This window comes from Boleophthalmus pectinirostris, unplaced genomic scaffold, assembly GCF_026225935.1.
Source record: "Boleophthalmus pectinirostris isolate CB_2022bp ecotype Guang Dong unplaced genomic scaffold, ASM2622593v1 HiC_scaffold_3, whole genome shotgun sequence".
Classification (NCBI taxonomy): Eukaryota; Metazoa; Chordata; class Actinopteri; order Gobiiformes; family Gobiidae; genus Boleophthalmus; species Boleophthalmus pectinirostris.
The window spans coordinates 646,176-666,175 of NW_026571299.1; the positions used below are offsets into that span (position 1 = coordinate 646,176).

General features: G+C 49.4%; 3 protein-coding genes across 5 annotated transcripts in view; 1 reads left to right on the plus strand and 2 right to left on the minus strand.

The window, feature by feature from the left end:
- The window catches only part of nosip (nitric oxide synthase interacting protein), a 6,162-nt gene extending 4,697 nt beyond the window's left edge, over nucleotides 1-1,465 (plus strand). Inside the window, exon 3 of the mRNA XM_055160884.1 lies at nucleotides 207-1,465. Within this exon, the coding sequence (XP_055016859.1) occupies nucleotides 207-794 (588 nt within the window). The 3' untranslated portion in view covers nucleotides 795-1,465. The remainder of the gene's footprint in view (nucleotides 1-206) is intronic.
- A 590-nt stretch (nucleotides 1,466-2,055) lies between these two features.
- Nucleotides 2,056-20,000, minus strand: part of rplp0 (ribosomal protein, large, P0) — a 230,359-nt gene continuing 212,414 nt past the window's right edge. Inside the window, exons 1-8 of one of the 3 annotated variants that reach the window (XM_055160883.1) lie at nucleotides 10,886-10,931; nucleotides 10,385-10,493; nucleotides 8,715-8,890; nucleotides 6,441-6,528; nucleotides 4,821-4,967; nucleotides 3,379-3,564; nucleotides 2,319-2,459; nucleotides 2,056-2,247 (exon numbers count right to left, since the gene is read on the minus strand). In XM_055160883.1, the coding sequence (XP_055016858.1) occupies nucleotides 2,092-2,247; nucleotides 2,319-2,459; nucleotides 3,379-3,564; nucleotides 4,821-4,967; nucleotides 6,441-6,528; nucleotides 8,715-8,890; nucleotides 10,385-10,438 (948 nt within the window). In that variant the 5' untranslated portion in view covers nucleotides 10,439-10,493; nucleotides 10,886-10,931 and the 3' untranslated portion in view covers nucleotides 2,056-2,091. Of the gene's footprint in view, nucleotides 2,248-2,318; nucleotides 2,460-2,897; nucleotides 3,275-3,311; nucleotides 3,565-4,820; nucleotides 4,968-6,440; nucleotides 6,529-8,714; nucleotides 8,891-10,384; nucleotides 10,496-10,885; nucleotides 10,934-20,000 lie in introns of those variants that run through there. The other 2 variants (XM_055160881.1, XM_055160882.1) reach the window with 2 other exon arrangements.
- LOC110172051 (paxillin-like) overlaps nucleotides 17,526-20,000 on the minus strand; it is a 46,853-nt gene continuing 44,378 nt past the window's right edge. The window contains exon 12 of the mRNA XM_055161005.1: nucleotides 17,526-18,614. Coding sequence (XP_055016980.1) covers nucleotides 18,348-18,614 — 267 coding nt within the window. The 3' untranslated portion in view covers nucleotides 17,526-18,347. The remainder of the gene's footprint in view (nucleotides 18,615-20,000) is intronic.

The following is a 20,000-nucleotide window of genomic DNA, read 5'->3' on the forward strand; positions in this document are numbered from 1 at the left end:
TATTTTTGATTGTGTGTGTATTTTTGGATGTGTGTGTATTTTTGGATTGTGTGTGTATTTTTGGATTGTGTGTGTATTTTTGGATTGTGTGTGTATTTTTGGATTGTGTGTGTATTTTTGGATTGTGTGTGTATTTTTGATTGTTTATTCTTTTTGTTGTTTCGTTCTGTTTGGTGAAATGAGTCAAACCTGTCGTGTTTTTTCAGACCAATGAGAGCAACATCGTGTCCAAACCCATCAACCCGTTCACCTCTCGGGACGAGCAGAAGGCGGCGGGTGCGGCAGGGGCGGCAGGTGCGGCGGGTGCGGCAGGTGCGGCGGGGGCGGCGGGGGAGGTGGCGGTCGCCGGCTCCAGCAAAGCTCTGCCCAGTTTTTGGATCCCGTCTCTGACTCCCGAAGCCAAACCGACGTTACTGAAGAAGCCGAGTAAAACGGTGCTGTGCCCGATGTCGGGGCGTCCGCTGCGCATGAACGACCTGGTGGACGTGCGCTTCACGCCGCTCGACCCGTCGCTCGACCGCGTCAAACTGCTGAGTCGACAGGAGCGTTACGTGTGCGCCGTGACCCGAGACGTGCTGGGGAACAGCGTGCCCTGCGCCGTGCTCCGCCCCTCCGGCGCCGTGGTGACGCAGGAGTGTGTGGAGAAGCTCATCAAGAAGGACATGACCGACCCGGTGAGCGGCGACGCCCTCGCCCACAGTGACATCATCTACCTGCAGCGAGGAGGCACCGGCTTCGCTGGCTCAGGCGTCGACCTCAGGGCCAAAGAGGCGCGGCCCGTCATGCAGGCGTAGAACCCACAACCCGCCGCCGACAGGGGCCGACAGGGGCCGACAGGGGCCGACAGGGCCTCTGCAGCTTTCAAAAAGGACATATTTTCTGTCAATTCTGAAATATTCTCACATTCTAATTTTATCTCAGAACAGAAGTTTTACACACAGTGTGAAGTGTCACTGTGGAACTTCAGGGTCATGTTTTTCTCTGTATGTGTGTGTAAATGTGTGTGTAAGGGTGTGTGTTTAAATATGTGTGTGTAAGGGTGTGTGTTTAAATATGTGTGTGTAAATGTGTGTAAGGGTGTGTGTTTAAATATGTGTGTGTAAATGTGTGTCTTGGTTGAAGATTTGGTGGAGCAGATTTATGAAGCTGTTGGAGAAGACGACACATTTACACATTTAGACAGAAACATGACCTTGAAGTTCCTTAAACCTACAGCGAGACACTTCACACTGTGTGTAAAAGTTCTTTCCTTCTGTCGTCTTTAAACACGTTTGACTCGTCAGTGGCGCCCCCTGTGGTCAGTCAGTGTGTTTACGTCTCAGGTTGTGGGTTCTACTGCCGCCTGCTCCGTTAGAAAACATTCAATTCTGTTTATTATTGAACACGTCACGTCTTTACAGGTGCAAATGTAAATGTAATTTTTATTTTTATTTTTTAAATAAAAGGAGTGAGATTTTCACATGAATATTGTCACTGTCAGGATCAGATGAACCTTTTATGAAGCACCAAGAGTCTGAGACCAACTCATTTGATTGACAGGTGGATCAGCCCAGTTGAACAGTTTAAACCAAACTCATGATTATTACAGTTGGAGTCATGTGATCACATCTACAGATGAACAAAGATCCTTTAACAGTTTAAACCATCTGAGGTGAAAACTCAAGTCCAGTTACTGATTCTCCAAAACAACTGTCCCCAAAGTGTTTCCTGGTCAAACTCATTAGACTCTTAAACCCAAAAACAGAACCTTGAGCTTTGTTTTTCTATTGGACAGATTCTGCTGAGCCACTGCAGGAAATGTGGATAAAAGTCATTTCCTGTATTTTGGTGGATTTTTCCTCAAACGTCCAGCTGCTTCCAGGTTTCCAGGACTTTTGTCAGATTCAGTGTGAACAGGACAATATAATAACAAAAATCCTGTTCTTCATGTGAGTTTGAGTCAAACGTTTGTAACTGTTCAACAGTTGATCAGATTCATTTGTGTAAAGTGTAAAAACCGTTTCAGTGTGAACATAAACATGAACGAAAAAGACCCAAATAAAAGTCAAACTGATGTTTAAGTTTCAGATGTTTATTGAGTTTCTGGTTGTTTTAGTCAAACAGACCAAAGCCCATGTCGTCGTCGGACTCCTCGCTCTCCTCCTTCACTTCCTCTTTGGCGGCGGCGGCCGGAGCGGCGGCCGTCTCCGCCGCGGCCACAGGGACCGCCGCCGCGAACGCCGACGGGTCGGCGAGGAAAGCCTTCACCTGAGGAGAGGGGGCGGGGTTAATACCACAGGGACACCTTCACCTGACGGGGGCGGGGTTTGGGAGTTTACCTTGTCGGCGAGGGGGAAGGAGTACTCGGTCTCCACGGCGACGGCGAGGACGCGCTTGTACCCGTTGATGATGGAGTGGGGGATGGACGCCAGAGTGGGATACCCGATCTCCAGACACACGCTCGCCACGTTCCTCACGCCCTACGACAGAAACGCCGTCAGAACCGAGCACAGCCACAAAGGTCCAACAACTCATCAGAAACGTGAAACGAGGTTCGAGTGAGAGTGTGTGTGTGTGTGTGTGTGAGAGAGTGTGTGAGTGTGAGAGTGTGAGAGTGTGTGTGTGTGTGTGTGAGTGTGTGAGAGTGTGTGTGTGTGTGTGTCCGTGCGTCTCGGCTCCGTCACAAACACACGGGCTGAGATAAGCTGGAGACACTTTAGTTTGTGCAGGGGGAACGTCAGGAACAACACTGACCTGCTGCTCTGGAACTAATCCTGCTACAGAAAACACACACACACACACACACACACACACACACACAGAACCCCCCCCCCCCCACACACACAGAACCCCCCCCCACACACACACAGAACCCTATAGAACCACGCACACAGAGCTGGAGTTGTGTTTGTTTCACACATTTAAGCCGAGTTTTAGACGAATAAAGTTTCACTCAAACGTGTGAATGAAACGACTCGAGCTCCGTCTGTGCTGAGGAACATCCAAGTCCCGTTGTGTAAAGTGTGGAGTCCCGTTGTGTAAAGTGTGGAGTCCCGTTGTGTAAAGTGTGGAGTCCCGTTGTGTAAAGTGTGGAGTCCCGTTGTGTAAAGTGTGGAGTTCCGTTGTGTAAAGTGTGGAGTTCCGTTGTGTAAAGTGTGGAGTTCCGTTGTGTAAAGTGTGGAGTTCCGTTGTGTAAAGTGTGGAGTTCCGTTGTGTAAAGTGTGGAGTCCCGTTGTGTAAAGTGTGGAGTCCCGTTGTGTAAAGTGTGGAGTCCCGTTGTGTAAAGTGTGGAGTCCCAAAGTGTGGAGTCCCGTTGTGTAAAGTGTGGAGTTCCGTTGTGTAAAGTGTGGAGTTCCGTTGTGTAAAGTGTGGAGTTCCGTGGGCGTTTGAGCGTCTGACCTCGAGGAACTTGGTGTGCAGCGAGGCCTCGGTGATGTCCAGGACCTCGGGGCTGTACACGCTGCCGTTGTCGTAAACTTGTTGGATGATCAGACCGAAGGAGAAGGGGGAGATGTTGAGCATGTTGAGGAGCGTGGCCTCGCTGGCGCCGACCTTATCCCCCGTCTTGATCAGGCTCACGTCGCTCTGAGGAGACGAGACAGGAGAGTCAGATGCCCTCCCGCACTCAAACACTGATCAAACACTTTACACATGAAACAGCAGAAAAACTAAACGAGAGCTGCACAGAACCAGCGTCACGTTCACTCAGACTTGAACCAGAACCACAGCACAAACCACCAGCAAACTTTACTCATTTATAATAAAAAAAGTTTAAAACTGTTCGTGGGACATTTTGTAAAATCATAAAAATCTCCACAACTCGGCAGGAAAAAACAAACAAAACTGCTCCTCAAGGTTCTTCCAGAATCCGTGTGTCGTTCGTTCATCAATATAAAACCAAAAATAAGAAAACGAATAAATGATTTGTCTCCAAAACCAAAATGAAAAAACAGATAATGATTCGTTTTCAGTTTTGGGTTTAAATTCAGAATAGAAAAAACAGATAAAGACCGTTTCCTGTTTACGTGACTTCAGTGACTCTGATGTTGAACTTTTGCACCGCGTACGAACTGATCCAGGACTGATCCAGGACTGATCCAGGACTGATCCAGGACTGATCCAGGACTGATCCAGGACTGATCCAGGACTGATCCAGGACTGATCCAGGACTGATCCAGGACTGATCCAGGACTGATCCAGGTCCGGGACCAGAGCTTTGACTCTGACCCTCTGCGGGGTCCGAGCCTCAGGTCTGGCCCCAGTCTGGCCTCCACATGGACTTTACACAGAAACTGGACGATTTGAAGCTTTGGTGTGAACGAACCTTTACAGTCTGGAGCCTTTTGGAAATTTTAAATCCTCCAGCTGCAGCTCCACAAATTTAAAAGTCAATTCTAATTATTGAATGTTTCACTGAAAACGTCACGATGCTGCTGCTGTTTTGTGTTTTTATGCAGATATTTTCTACAGACACGTGATCAACTGACAAAAGCATCTGGTCTGTTTCTTTTCTTTAAGACGTCACAAACGTTTATCGGGTCAAATGTTCTGACAGTTCAGGCGACATGTCTGAGACCGTACGTCCCCGGCTGCCACAGAGGCAGACGGAGATAGCGAGGAGACACTTTCTGTTTGCAGGGGGAACGACCGGACAGCACCACACAGCTGACCAGAAGATGACCTGCACTTTCACCTTTCACCTGTGAGGAAAAAAACTCCTGCTGGACACCAGTCTTTTTTAAGTCTGAAGATTCCATTTTGATCAAACTCTCAGAACTAATCCTGCTACAGAAAACTAACACGCACACACACACAGAACCCCCCGTCCTCCCCGGTCGTACCAGGATCTCGATGGTTCCTCTGGAGATCTTGGTGGTGATGCCCAGAGCCTGGAAGAAGGACGTCTTCTCAGGCCCCAGCCCAGTGTTCTGAGCGGGAACAGTCACGTCACAGGGGGCGATACCTCCAGCGCGGGCGGCGGCGGGAACCTGACACACACACACACAGACACACACACACACACACACACACACACAGACACACACACAGACACACACACACACACAGTGACACACAGACACAGACAGACACACAGACACACACACACACACACAGAGACACACACACACACACAGACACACACACAGACACACACACACAGACAGACACACACACACACACACACACACACACACACACACACACACAGACACACACACACACAGACACACACAGAGACACACACACACACACACACACACAGACACACACACAGTGACACACAGACACACACACACAGAGACACACAAAAACAGTCATGAGATTTTTAAAGACCTGGAGTGTTTGTGTAGTTGTGATTTCTGAGGATCATTGTTTTAATTTGGACATTTTAAATCCAAATGGACTTGGACACAGTTTAATCCCGTGTGCGCGTGAGTGACTGTGTGTGTGCGCGCGCGAGTGACTGTGTGTGCGCGCGCGCGAGTGACTGCGTGTGTGACTGTGTGCGCGCGCGCGAGTGACTGCGTGAGTGACTGTGTGCGCGCGCGAGTGACTGTGACACTGCGTGTGTGACTGCGTGTGTGACTGCGTGTGTGACTGCGTGTGTGACTGCGTGTGTGACTGCGTGTGTGACTGCGTGTGTGACTGCGTGTGTGACTGCGTTATTGAATGTTTCACTGAAAACGTCACGATGCTGCTGCTGTTTTTGTGTTTTTATGCAGATATTTTCTACAGACACGTGATCAACTGACAAAAGCATCTGGTTTGTTTCTTTTCTTTAAGACGTCACAAACGTTTATCGGGTCAAATGTTCTGACAGTTCAGGCGACATGTCTGAGACCGTACGTCCCCGGCTGCCACAGAGGCAGACGGAGATAGCGAGGAGACACTTTCTGTTTGCAGGGGGAACGACCGGACAGCACCACACAGCTGACCAGAAGATGACCTGCACTTTCACCTTTCACCTGTGAGGAAAAAAAAAAAAAAAAAAAAAAACTCCTGCTGGACACCAGTCTTTTTTAAGTCTGGAGATTCCATTTTGATCAAACTCTCAGATCGTCAGAACCCACGACTCCTGACATCTTTAAATTATCTGATGCACTTTTCCCTCTCATTTCCCGTGACACTTTAAAGCCACAGTGTGTAACTTTAACCAAAAACACTCAAAAGCAGCATTTTTCTTCTGTTTTGGTTATAAAAGTTACACAGTGCAGCTTTAACATGTAGAAACTCTGGTCCAGATGTTTTAAATCTTGAGCTGGTTTATTGAAGTGTTCCTGAAGCGTCGTGTCTGTGTGTCTGTCTGTGTGTCTGTCTGTGTGTCTGTCTGTGTGTCTGTCTGTGTGTCTGTCTGTGTGTCTGTCTGTGTGTCTGTCTGTGTGTCTGTCTGTGTGTCTGTCTGTGTGTCTGTCTGTGTGTCTGTCTGTGTGTCTGTCTGTCTGTGTGTCGAGTCGACTCACCTTGTTGGCGAGCAGCATGTCCCGGACCTCGGCCAGATCCTCTTTGGTGAACACGAAGCCCACGTTTCCCCTGATGTGAGGGAGGAGCCTGAGCACAGACACGGACAGAGTCACACGACTGATGTTCACATGTTCACACAGTCCCAGTTTAAAGTGTGTGTGTGTGTGGTGTGTTCATGTGTGAAACCGTGCGTCTCAGCTCTGTCACACAGACAGACTGAGATAAGCTGGAGACACTTTAGTTTGTGCAGGGGGAACGTCAGGAACAACACTGACCTGCTGCTCTGGAACTAATCCTGCTACAGAAAACACACAAACACACATATACACACACACACATATAAACACACACACACACACACAAGGAGTGACTTGAGTTTTTAGTGACTTGAGCTTCATGTGGTGTCCGTCAGAGTTTATATTTGTGTTTGGGCTCAGGGGCTGGGTTATGGTTCTACTAGTGATGTGCATTCGATGAAATGTTCTTAAATGTTCTTTTTCTATTAAAATGATCATCATTATTATTACTATCTGCACTAATCTGCATCAATAAATTCAACTTTACGACATATAAACATAACGACTCTAGATCCACATCAGCTGTTTGACATTATAATGTGTTTAATTCAGTTTTGTTCAAATCTCACAGAAACAAAACTTAAAACCACATCACTAATTTACATAAACTAAGTGAAGATAAAACTCCAGCTCTTGTGTCGCTGATGTGGTTCAACTTGTGTCGGATTAAAAGACATGACTCAGGTGAATACAGGTCAGTGTGACCAGATTTGTGTTTGTCAAAACCAGGACAGCGTACGGGGGGAGGGGGGCGGGGCCTCGTCATCCACATTGAGCGACTCTCACCTGGAAAAACTTTTTCCCACTGGACACAGAAACATATGTGCTGCTTTATCCACTGTGCACATGGACTCACACTTGTCCCAACGCAACGGAAAGTGTGGAATTTCTTCTACAAATCCTGGTTAAATCCACATTTGTGCTTCGGTTCGTTACAGACTGACCCACTGTTTGTGTCTCGCTCCTTCTGATGCAGAGACACATGTACACACCTGTTTGGTCACGACACACACACATACATTCAGTTTGTACATTAAAATGAATGGAATCAAATTCTTAATGACCAATTATCGATTAATCCTGCCCATCCCTAGTTTCTACTTTATAAAATGTACAAATGACCAAAGCTCAACCTTCCTCTTCGTCTCTGAACGTTAGAAACAGACCACACTCACTTAAATCATCAATTATTGTGTTTTTTTTATTTGCTGCAATAAAATTTAAATGGTTTTGGTCTGAGCGGCGGCGCAGCCACGGGTCACGGCCGCTCGCTCCCCCAGGCGTCTGCACCAGATCCACAAACGTCAATTCAGTTCTTTAGTTTTTCTACAACATGTGAAGAAACTGACAAAGCAAACAGTTTTCAAAAAACCCATGACAGTTTGAAATGATCCTCCCAGACCCAGACCCAGACCCAGACCCTCCTACAGCCACGGGACTCACCCAGCGCCACAGGTCTGCTCTGTGTAAACTCACTTCTCGAGGGAGGGGTTTTGGGGGCGGGGTTACGCTCAGGTGTGTGGAGGGGTTTTGGGGGCGGGGTTACGCTCAGGTGTGTGGCGGGGAGGTGTGTGGAGGGGTTTGGGGGCGGGGTTACGCTCAGGTGTGTGGAGGGGTTTGGGGCGGGGTTACGCTCAGGTGTGTGGAGGGTTTTGGGGGGGGTTACGCTCAGGTGTGTGGAGGGGTTTTGGGGGCGGGGTTACGTTCAGGTGTGTGGAGGGGTTTTGGGGCGGGGTTACGCTCAGGTGTGTGGAGGGGTTTTGGGGGCGGGTTACGCTCAGGTGTGTGGAGGGGTTTTGGGGGCGGGGTTACGCTCAGGTGTGTGGAGGGGTTTTGGGGGCGGGTTACGCTCAGGTGTGTGGAGGGGTTTTGGGGCGGGGTTACGCTCAGGTGTGTGGAGGGTTTTGGGGGCGGGGTTACGCTCAGGTGTGTGGAGGGGTTTTGGGGGCGGGGTTACGCTCAGGTGTGTGGAGGGGTTTTTGGGGGCGGGGTTACGCTCAGGTGTGTGGAGGGGTTTTGGGGCGGGGTTACGCTCAGGTGTGTGGAGGGGTTTTGGGGGCGGGGTTACGCTCAGGTGTGTGGAGGGGTTTTGGGGCGGGGTTACGCTCAGGTGTGTGGAGGAGTTTTGGGGGAGGGGTTACGCTCAGGTGTGTGGAGGAGTTTTGGGGGAGGGGCCGCTCTCAGGTGCGTACTCACTTCTCGAGGGAGGGGTTGTTCTCCAGGTGCCCGCGGATGGCCTTCCTCATCATGGTGTTCTTGCCCATCAGGACCACAGCTTTCCCGCGCAGGGACATGCGGATCGTCTGCATCTGCTTCGACCCCACGTTGTCCGCGCCCACGATGAAGCAGCGAGGATAATCATCCAGCAGTTGCTACGGAAACAGCACAGCGTCGTTACCATGGCAACGCTCCACACGAGGAAACAGGACGACGATATTTAAATTATATCTTTATATGACATGGATTCTGGGCCGATGTGGCTCTAGAGTCATGTTTTATGTTGTAAAGTTTATTTATGCAGAAAATTTGAAGAATCTGCTGCAGTTTTGAACTTTTACTTAAACAGTTTGGAAAACATTCCACACACCAATGTTTCTGTAAATAAACTTAAGAGTTAAAAGTTTGAGACACAGATCATTGTGACATTTCAAATGTTGATGTGTAATAATTCTGTTAAAGTGTAAATCAGTTGAACTCGTCTGTTCAGACGTTTGAAAGAACAAAATTATTAATGTTCCAGCGTCTAAAAACCTGAACCACCGAGTTTAATTCTCATATTTAACTTTTAGAAAAACAACGAAGCACAAAAGTGCCGTTCATCTTTGCAGCGTTTTATTTCAAGTTTTACTCGTCTTAAAAAGCCTCGTGTGATGAGTGAGAAGGAAACTACAAAGTCCAGATTAAAACCAGTCAAACTTGATTACGGGATATTTTATTGTATATTTGTCCTCTGCATCTGGAGTGTCTGATCAGGACTGAGACTCGTCTCCGTGATCCGGGTCAGGACTTTCTCTGGGGGATTGGTTCTTATGGAGGTTCAAGTTTTGGGTTCAAATCTGCTCATGAACTCAGGAAAAACCCAGAGACACAAAACCTCCCAAAAAACACAAAACTGCACAAAAACTCAGCAGTTTGTTTTATTTGTGCTGCAAAAAGTTTTATTTGTGCAGTTATGTGAAACAGCCTCAAAACAGGCAAAAAATATTCAATATTTGTGTTTAGTTTGTGCTGTGACAGTTTGTGAGTTTATTTCTAAAATTATTTTGGTCATTTGTGTTCAGTTGACGACAGCGACTTAAACAAAACTCGTGAAGAGAAACGAGCGGAGTCTGTGGAAAACTCTTATTACAGAAAATATTAATCAAATCAAGTCCCTACAGACACACTTTTCCACAGACTCGGGTCGTTTCTCTTCACGAGTTTTGTTAAAGTCGCTGTCGTCAACTGAGCGAACAAAATATAATTTACACAAAAATAATCATGAATCATTTTAGAAATAAACTCACACAAACGGACACACAGTGGAGTCAGTCGTTTGTGCTGTAAAGTTTCAGATCATTTTGAATCTTCCTGTGACCCCAGTGTGACCTTTAAAACTATCTCCAAAAACTCCAAAACTAAAACAGCACAAACGACACAAACGACAGACAGTTTGTGTGGTTGTGTTTGATGAGAGACTTCAGGTTCTGAGCCCCGGTCCACCCTCTGACACCGACACCACCCCCCGTCCTCCCCCCAGTGACCTCTGACCCTCTGACTCCCCCCCCAGTGACCTCTGACCCTCTGACTCCCCCCCCAGTGACCTCTGACCCTCTGACCCCCCCCAGTGACCTCTGACCGGATGTGGTCGTCGTGTTCAGACTCACGATGATTTTCATGAAGTAGTTGGACTTCCACGTGGCCCTGTCTTCCCTGGGCATCTTTGCAGTGCTTCCAAGGATCTGCCTCACAGCCGGTTTAAAGACAAGGAAAGATCTGGAAACAAAACAACAAAAACATGTCAGAACCAACAGAATCAGAACAGAACCGAGCCCCGGAGCGGGTCTGGACTCGGACACACGGAGCGAGTTCGGCGGGTTTGTGGCTGTAAACTCTTTGTCTTACATTTCTAGTATGAAAAGCGCGGTATAAATAGTTTGTTTGTTTGTTTTTGTTTATTTGTTGAATTTCTGCGGGAGCTGTTAGCTTTAGCTTTAGCCGCTCCGGAGGCCACGAGGGGAAAAAACAAGATATTAAGGAACTTTCCATAGTTAAAGCGTCAGTGCGGGACATATAAGGTTCTAGAGAGCACAGTGTAGAAACATGAGTGTGTAAATAGTCAAAGTGCAGCGGGATAAACGTGTTTAAAGAGAGACAGCGGCTCTTACCTCCGAACACGAGGGACGCGTGAAAGAAAGAGGAAAAGGCGGGGCCAGAGGACCACATATACACCTAAGGCGACCAATCAGAGCGCAGCAGTGGCCGGAGGAGCGCTCTGATTGGCTGAACACGCGTCAGTCACGGGTCACTCTTTTTCCGTTCTTATAATTATTTTAATTATATTTTATTAATAACAACAGATCCGGAGTTGCGCTGATAAAAACACTTCTGTGTCGATTATAAACAATCACAAATAATAAATAAATAAATAAAAATAAATAAATAACCCGCGTCTCTGAGGTCACGTGACTCCGGTGCTTCCGCCTCTTCTTCAGCGGAAGAGGAAGTGTCACGTGTGCGGTTATAAACATGTTGCTCCCCGCGGAGCTGTGGACGCTCGTGTTCGGGTTTCTGTGTCCCGCGGACCGGCTCCGCGCACGCGCCGTGTGTACGCAGTGGCGGAAGCTCGTGGACACCGCGGGTTTGTGGCGGGACTGGACCGTGGACCTGCGCGCGACCAGAGGCGCGTATAAGCCGCACTTCTGGAGCGCGCTGCGCCGCTGGAGAGTGACGTCAGCGCGTCTCACCGCGCCCCGGAGCTGGACGCACGTGGCGGCGGAGCTGCCGCTCGTGCGCGCGCTCGTCATCAGCGGATACCGCCAGGAGCGCGCGGACACTTTCCTCTGCTTCACGCGCCTGGAGCGCGTGCACCTGCAGCAGTGCGCTCTGCGCGTGACCCTGCGCGGGCTCCTCGCGCTCCTCCCGCAGCAGCTCACGCACGTGTGCGTGTGCGCGTGCACAGGTAAAAATCCGTTCTTTGATGATGCCGCTGTGCACGCGCTCTCTCAGCTCACGCGCCTTCAGTCTTTCACTTTCCACGGCGCGTGCTCGGTCCCTCCCACCTGTCTGCTGTACCGGCTCCTCCTGCACCTGCCGCACCTGCAGCACCTGTCCCTGTCCGTGCACGTGCCCGTGCATCTGTCCCTGTCCCCCGCAGAGACACTACGGAACCTTCCCCCGCTGCGGCAGCGCGCGCTCCGCAGTCTGGAGCTCGTGGACTGTGGCGCGTGGAGTTTGTCCGAGGACGTGATGAAGATGATGCCGCGCGTGCGCAGTGTGGCGCTCTTCTTCCGCGACGATCCCGGCGCGCGCGCGCCCCCCGCGGCGTGGCTCCGGGACCTGCCGCGCGTGTCCTCCCTGCTGCTCGCGCACGGTCCGCGCATCGACGCGCTCGCGGGCTCCATCCCCTCGTCGGTGACGCGCCTCGCGCTGCTGCGCACGCGCGTCTCCCCCGAGGAGCTGAGCGCTGTGTGCGCGCGCCTCCCGCACCTGCGGCACCTGCACCTGGACGCGCGCGCGCCCCTGGACGCGGACGCGGTGACGCGGATCCCGCGGCTCTTCCCGCGGCTCCGGAGCCTGAGTCTGCGGCTCCCGGGGCTCAGGGAGGAGGCGCTGTGGAGCCTCGCGGCTCTCGACGATCTGCGGCTCCTGGAGACGTACGAGACGCTGTCCCGCGCGTGCACGTCAAAACTACAAGAACTGAGCCAGAACCGAATCCGGACCAGAACCGGACCGGACCAGGACCGAGTGTGGAGCTGCGCCTGTGCACACTACATCCCCACAGAGACCTGGACCAGGACTGAGACCGAACCGGGACTGAGACCGAACCGGGACCAAACCAGGACTGAGACCGAACCGGGACTGAGACCGAACCGGGACCAAACCAGGACTGAGACCGAACCGGGACCAAACCAGGACTGAGACCGAACGGGACCAAACCAGGACTGAGACCGAACCGGGTCTGTGCACTGTGATGTACAGTACATGACATGTGTCAACAGAGGAGGGGGGTGGTGGTGGTGGTTGTTTTGTTGTTTTGTTCATTTTGTCTTGTGTTTCTTTTCAGTTTCTGTCCTTGAAGAATAAAAACAAACTCAAAACCTCAGGGTCACACTGTGTGTGTGTGTATGTGTGTGTGTGTGTGTGTGTGTGTGTATAGTGTGTGTGTGTATAGTGTGTGTGTGTGTGTATAGTGTGTGTGTGTGTGTGTGTGTGTGTGTATAGTGTGTGTGTGTATAGTGTGTGTATGTGTGTGTGTATAGTGTGTGTGTGTGTGTGTGTATAGTGTGTGTGTGTGTGTATAGTGTGTGTGTGTGTGTATAGTGTGTGTGTGTATAGTGTGTATAGTGTGTGTGTGTGTGTGTGTGTATAGTGTGTGTGTGTGTATAGTGTGTATGTGTGTGTTGTGTGTATAGTGTGTGTGTGTGTGTGTATAGTGTGTATAGTGTGTGTGTGTGTGTGTATAGTGTGTGTGTGTGTGTGTGTGTGTGTGTGTATAGTGTGTGTGTGTGTGTATAGTGTGTGTGTGTATAGTGTGTGTGTGTGTGTGTGTGTGTGTGTATAGTGTTTGTGTGTCCAGGTCAAAGTTTCAGTTTGAGTAAAAAAAACAAACTCATTTTTGTGTCTTTTTATTTTTTTGTTTTTATTTGCAGCAACGACTCAAACAACAAACAAACAACTCAGAGTCAAGACCAGACTCGGACCTGACTCACACCAGGACCAGACTCACACTAGGACCTGACTCACACCAGGACCTGACTCAGACCAGGACCTGACTCACACTAGGACCTGACTTACACCAGGACCTGAGTCACACTAGGACCTGACTCACACCAGGACCAGACTCCACCAGGACCAGACTCACACCAGGACCAGACTCACACCAGGACCAGACTCACACCAGGACCTGACTCACACCAGGACCTGACTCGCACCAGGACCTGACTCGCACCAGGACCTGACTCGCACCAGGACCTGACTCACACTAGGACCTGACTCGCACCAGGACCTGACTCGCAGCAGGACCTGACTCAGTCCAGGTTCTGTAGGACCTGGTGTGAGGTTCTTGTGGAGTCCAGGTTCTGTAGGACCTGGTGTGAGGTTCTTGTGGAGTCCAGGTTCTGTAGGACCTGGTGTGAGGTTCTTGTGGAGTCCAGGTTCTGTAGGACCTGGTGTGAGGTTCTTGTGGAGTCCAGGTTCTGTAGGACCTGGTGTGAGGTTCTTGTGGAGTCCAGGTTCTGGAGATGTTCTGATCTGATCTGAGCGACGTCGTCAGAATCCTGCTGCTCCAGAGTCAAACTTTACAAACCAAACAAACCAAAAAGAAAAAGATACAAGGACCAGGACTGGACCAGGACCAGGACCAGGACTGGACCAGGACCAGGACTGGACCAGGACCAGGACCAGGACCAGGACTGGACCAGGACCAGGACCAGGACTGGACCAGGACCAGGACCAGGACCAGGACTGGACCAGGACCAGGACCAGGACCAGGACCAGGACTGGACCAGGACCAGGACCAGGACCAGGACTGGACCAGGTGTATTCGGGTGAAGCAGGACAGTGACGGAGGCTTCAGTAGTAAAATGTTTGAAGGTGCCAAAGGAGCCAGCTCCAGATCAACAAACAAACAAACAAACAAACAAACAAACAAACAAACAAACAAACAAACAAACAAACAAACAAATCAAATCAAATCAAAGTTTATCTGAAGCCACAAAACCACGTCCTTCACCTGTCGGGACCTGACAGGACCCGAGAGGATCTGACAGGTGACAGGACCTGACAGGTGACTGGACCTGACAGGTGACAGGACCCGACAGGTGACAGGACCCGACAGGTGACAGGACCCGACAGGTGACAGGACCCGACAGGACCTGACAGGTGACAGGACCTGACAGGTGACAGGACCGACAGGACCTGACAGGACAGGACCTGACAGGACAGGACCCGACAGGACCTGACAGGTGACAGGACCTGACAGGTGACAGGACCTGACAGGTGACAGGACAGGTGACAGGACCTGACAGGTGACAGGACCTGACAGGTGACAGGACCTGACAGGTGACAGGACCCGACAGGTGACAGGACCTGACAGGTGACAGGACCCGACAGGTGACAGGACCCGACAGGTGACAGGACCCGACAGGTGACAGGACCCGACAGGTGACAGTCGTGGTGTGAGGAGCTCAAACTCTTTTCACAAAGTCAAACAGTTGAAAGTGAAAGTGAAAGTGAAGCTTCAGACTCAAACTCACTTCAGTTTCACGGCACAAACATTCACCTTTTTTTTTTTTTTTTTTTTTTACTTTTTATGAAAAATTGCACAAGGGTTTTTCAAAATTAAATACAGGCGCATGTTCTCACGGTCCAAGAACTAAACCAGGACTAAACCAGGACTCAACCAGGACTAAATCAGACCAAATGGAGTCTCCCTCAAGTCCAAACTTAGCCCTGAACAGTCAAAGCAGGACTGGACTTGGACTAACCTTGGACTCAACCAAGTCTCAACCAGAACTGAACCAGGACTCAACGTGAACTAGACCAGAACTAGACCAGAACTAGACCAGGTCTGTGGTCCAGGTCCAAACTCGCACCTGTATTTAATCTTGATAGTTTTGCATAAGTTTCTTGACATCAGCAGCAACGTTTGTTTATTCTCCTCAAACTCAGTAAACTCCAGTGACCTTTGACCCCTGTGACCCTTCTGACCCCTCTGACCCCTGTGACCTCTGACCCCTGTGACCCTAAGCCGCTCCATGGACAGTTTGGTGAAGCTGCAGATTCTGACACCTGAAATAATCTACAAAAATACACTTTAAAAGATTCATAATTCAGGTCCCCAAACATGTCCTGGAGGTTCCTGGAGGTTCCTGGAGGTTCCTGGAGGTTCCTGGAGGTTCCTGGAGGTTCCTGGAGGTTCTGGAGGTTCTGGAGGTTCTTGGAGGTTCTTGGAGGTTCCTGGAGGAGTTTGAGGGTCAGCTGGGTCTGGGTCGGGGTCTCAGGATCTTTTAAAACGAGCGCTCGTCCTGATTCGTCCGTTTGAAAAAGTGGGCGGGTCCTTGGGGATTCTGGGAAATATAAAACATGAGCCTCCATTTTGTCTCCGGTCACAAACAGAAAATCTCTTTGGGCAGAAGATTGTGTCCTCCTCACAGCTGCAGAACCTGAGCCCCACGACCAGAGCAGAGGTACCTGAAGGACCTGAGGGACCTGAGGAACCTGAGGGACCTGAAGGACCTGAGGAACCTGAGGAACCTGAGGAACCTGAGGGACCTGAGGAACCTGAGGGACCCAGACCTCGCTGCCTGTATCTGAGGAGCTGCTGGTTGGTGTTGGAGCTGGTGAGGGCTGTAGACACTCGTGTTTGACCAGAGGCTTTGGTGATGCTGGTTGAAGGTGGTGTAGATGGTTCTGGATGGTTGTAGAGACGCTCAGTGGTGGTTGAAGGTGGTGTAGATGGTTCTGGATGGTTGTAGAGACGCTCAGTGGTGGTTGAAGGTGGTGTAGATGGTTCTGGATGGTTGTAGAGACGCTCAGTGGTGGTTGAAGGTGGTGTAGATGGTTCTGGATGGTCGTAGACGCTCAGTGGTGGTTGAAGGTGGTGTAGATGGTTCTGGATGGTTGTAGACGCTCAGTGGTGGTTGAAGGTGGTGTAGATGGTTCTGGATGGTTGTAGAGACGCTCAGTGGTGGTTGAAGGTGGTGTAGATGGTTCTGGATGGTCGTAGACGCTCGTGGTGGTTGAAGGTGGTGTAGATGGTTCTGGATGGTCGTAGACGCTCAGTGGTGGTTGAAGGTGGTGTAGATGGTTCTGGATGGTTGTAGAGATGCTCAGTGGTGGTTGAAGGTGGTGTAGATGGTTCTGGATGGTCGTAGACGCTCAGTGGTGGTTGAAGGTGGTGTAGATGGTTCTGGATGGTTGTAGAGACGCTCAGTGGTGGTTTGAAGGTGGTGTAGATGGTTCTGGATGGTTGTAGAGATGCTCAGTGGTGGTTGAAGGTGGTGTAGATGGTTCTGGATGGTCGTAGACGCTCAGTGGTGGTTTGAAGGTGGTGTAGATGGTTCTGGATGGTTGTAGAGATGCTCGGTGGTGGTTTGAAGGTGGTGTAGATGGTTCTGGATGGTTGTAGAGATGCTCGGTGCTGGTTGAAGGTGGTGTAGATGGTTCTGGATGGTTGTAGAGATGCTCGGTGCTGGTTGAAGGTGGTGTAGATGGTTCTGGATGGTCGTAGAGATGCTCGGTGCTGGTTGAAGGTGGTGTAGATGGTTCTGGATGGTCGTAGACGCTCAGTGGTGGTTGAAGGTGGTGTAGATGGTTCTGGATGGTTGTAGAGATGCTCAGTGGTGGTTTGAAGGTGGTGTAGATGGTTCTGGATGGTTGTAGAGACGCTCAGTGGTGGTTGAAGGTGGTGTAGATGGTTCTGGATGGTTGTAGAGACGCTCAGTGGTGGTTGAAGGTGGTGTAGATGGTTCTGGATGGTTGTAGAGATGCTCAGTGGTGGTTGAAGGTGGTGTAGATGGTTCTGGATGGTTGTAGAGACGCTCAGTGGTGGTTGAAGGTGGTGTAGATGGTTCTGGATGGTTGTAGAGATGCTCAGTGGTGGTTGAAGGTGGTGTAGATGGTTCTGGATGGTCGTAGAGATGCTCAGTGGTGGTTGAAGGTGGTGTAGATGGTTCTGGATGGTCGTAGACGCTCAGTGGTGGTTGAAGGTGGTGTAGATGGTTCTGGATGGTGGTTGAAGGTGGTGATGGTTCTGGATGGTCGTAGACGCTCAGTGGTGTAGTGGTTCTGGATGGTCTCAGTGGTGGTTGAAGGTGGTGTAGATGGTTCTGGATGGTCGTAGAGACGCTCAGTGGTGGTTGAAGGTGGTGTAGATGGTTCTGGATGGTCGTAGAGATGCTCGGTGCTGGTTGAAGGTGGTGTAGATCAGGAGTCCAAACCTCCTTCACTGAGGATCACAGGGCGGGGTTGGAACACAGTGTGATGTCACTGAGGGTTTGGAGGTAGAACTACGGCCTGTTTTCATTTGGGTCACTTCAGGAGAAGGTCTGAGGGCCATTGTTTTACACATCATGTCTGCTCTAGATGGTTCTAGATGGTTCTAGCTGAACAGCTTGGAGAAGCAGGCGAGACAGTAGGGCTTGTCCTGCTATTGGTGGTTCTGTAGATGTTGTGGATGGTTCGTGGTGGTTGTGTAGATGTTCTGGCTGATTGTGTAGATGTTCTGGCTGGTTCTGTAGATGTTTTTGGTGGTTCTGTAGATGTTCTGGCTGGTTCTCAGTGGTTGTGTAGATGTTCTCAGTGGTTGTGTAGATGTTTTTGGTGGTTGTGGAGATGTTCTTGTTGGTTCTGTAGATGTTCTGGCTGGTTCTCAGTGGTTGTGTAGATGTTCTCAGTGGTTGTGCAGATGTTTTTGGTGGTTCTGTAGATGTTCTGGCTGGTTCTCAGTGGTTGTGTAGATGTTCTCAGTGGTTGTGCAGATGTTCTTGTTGGTTCTGTAGATGTTCTGGCTGGTTCTCAGTGGTTGTGTAGATGTTCTCAGTGGTTGTGTAGATGTAGATGTTCTCAGTGGTTGTGCAGATGTTCTGGGTGGTTGTGTAGATGTTCTGGCTGGTTCTGGTGGAGGTTCTAGCTGAAGAGCTTGCTGAAGCAGGTGTGGCAGTAGGGCTTGTCCTGCTGCTCCTTGAAGGTCCCCTTGTTGAGCTGCTTGAGGCAGAAGGCGCAGACGAAGTGCTCGGGGTGGAACTTCCTGGACATGGCGGTGATGCAGCGGCCGGTGATGGGACGCTGACACCCGGAGCACAGAGAACCTCGACGCTCGTGATAATGAGACTCACAGAACGGAAGACCGTCGTGATCGAAGAAACTCCCGTTGACGAAGGGCGTGAAGCACTCCTGAAAAACACCAAGACCAACGAGAAGAAGAAGAACGAGAAGATGAACGAGAAGAACACGAAGAACATGAAGAACATGAAGAACATGAAGAAGTTTGGGAATGTCATGATGTTGTATTTTCATTTTTTACAAAGACAGAAGTAATAGTACTAGTAGTAGTAGTAGTAGTAGTAGTAGTATAGTAGTAGTAGTAGTAGTAGCAGTAGCAGTAGTAGTAGTAGTAGTAGCACTAGTAGTAGTAGTATTTGTAGTAGTAGTAGTAGTATTTGTAGTATTTGTAGTATTTACCCTGCAGACGAAACACTCCGGGTGCCAGAGTGCGTTCAGTAGTAGTAGTATTTGTAGTATTTGTAGTATTTGTAGTAGTATTTGTAGTATTTGTAGTATTTGTAGTATTTACCCTGCAGACGAAACACTCCGGGTGCCAGAGTGCGTTCAGTAGTAGTAGTATTTGTAGTATTTGTAGTAGTATTTGTAGTATTTACCCTGCAGACGAAACACTCCGGGTGCCAGAGTGCGTTCAGTAGTAGTAGTATTTGTAGTATTTGTAGTAGTATTTGTAGTATTTGTAGTATTTACCCTGCAGACGAAACACTCCGGGTGCCAGAGTGCGTTCAGTAGTAGTAGTATTTGTAGTATTTGTAGTAGTATTTGTAGTATTTGTAGTATTTACCCTGCAGACGAAACACTCCGGGTGCCAGAGTGCGTTCAGTAGTAGTAGTATTTGTAGTATTTGTAGTAGTATTTGTAGTATTTGTAGTATTTACCCTGCAGACGAAACACTCCGGGTGCCAGAGTGCGTTCAGTAGTAGTAGTATTTGTAGTATTTGTAGTAGTATTTGTAGTATTTGTAGTATTTACCCTGCAGACGAAACACTCCGGGTGCCAGAGTGCGTTCAGTAGTAGTAGTATTTGTAGTATTTGTAGTAGTATTTGTAGTATTTGTAGTATTTACCCTGCAGACGAAACACTCCGGGTGCCAGAGTGCGTTCAGTAGTAGTAGTATTTGTAGTATTTGTAGTAGTAGTAGTAGTATTTGTAGTATTTACCCTGCAGACGAAACACTCCGGGTGCCAGAGTGCGTTCAGTAGTAGTAGTATTTGTAGTATTTGTAGTAGTATTTGTAGTATTTGTAGTATTTACCCTGCAGACGAAACACTCCGGGTGCCAGAGTGCGTTCAGTAGTAGTAGTATTTGTAGTATTTGTAGTATTTGTAGTAGTATTTGTAGTATTTGTAGTATTTGTAGTATTTACCCTGCAGACGAAACACTCCGGGTGCCAGAGTGCGTTCAGTAGTAGTAGTATTTGTAGTATTTGTAGTAGTATTTGTAGTATTTGTAGTATTTACCCTGCAGACGAAACACTCCGGGTGCCCAGATGCGTTC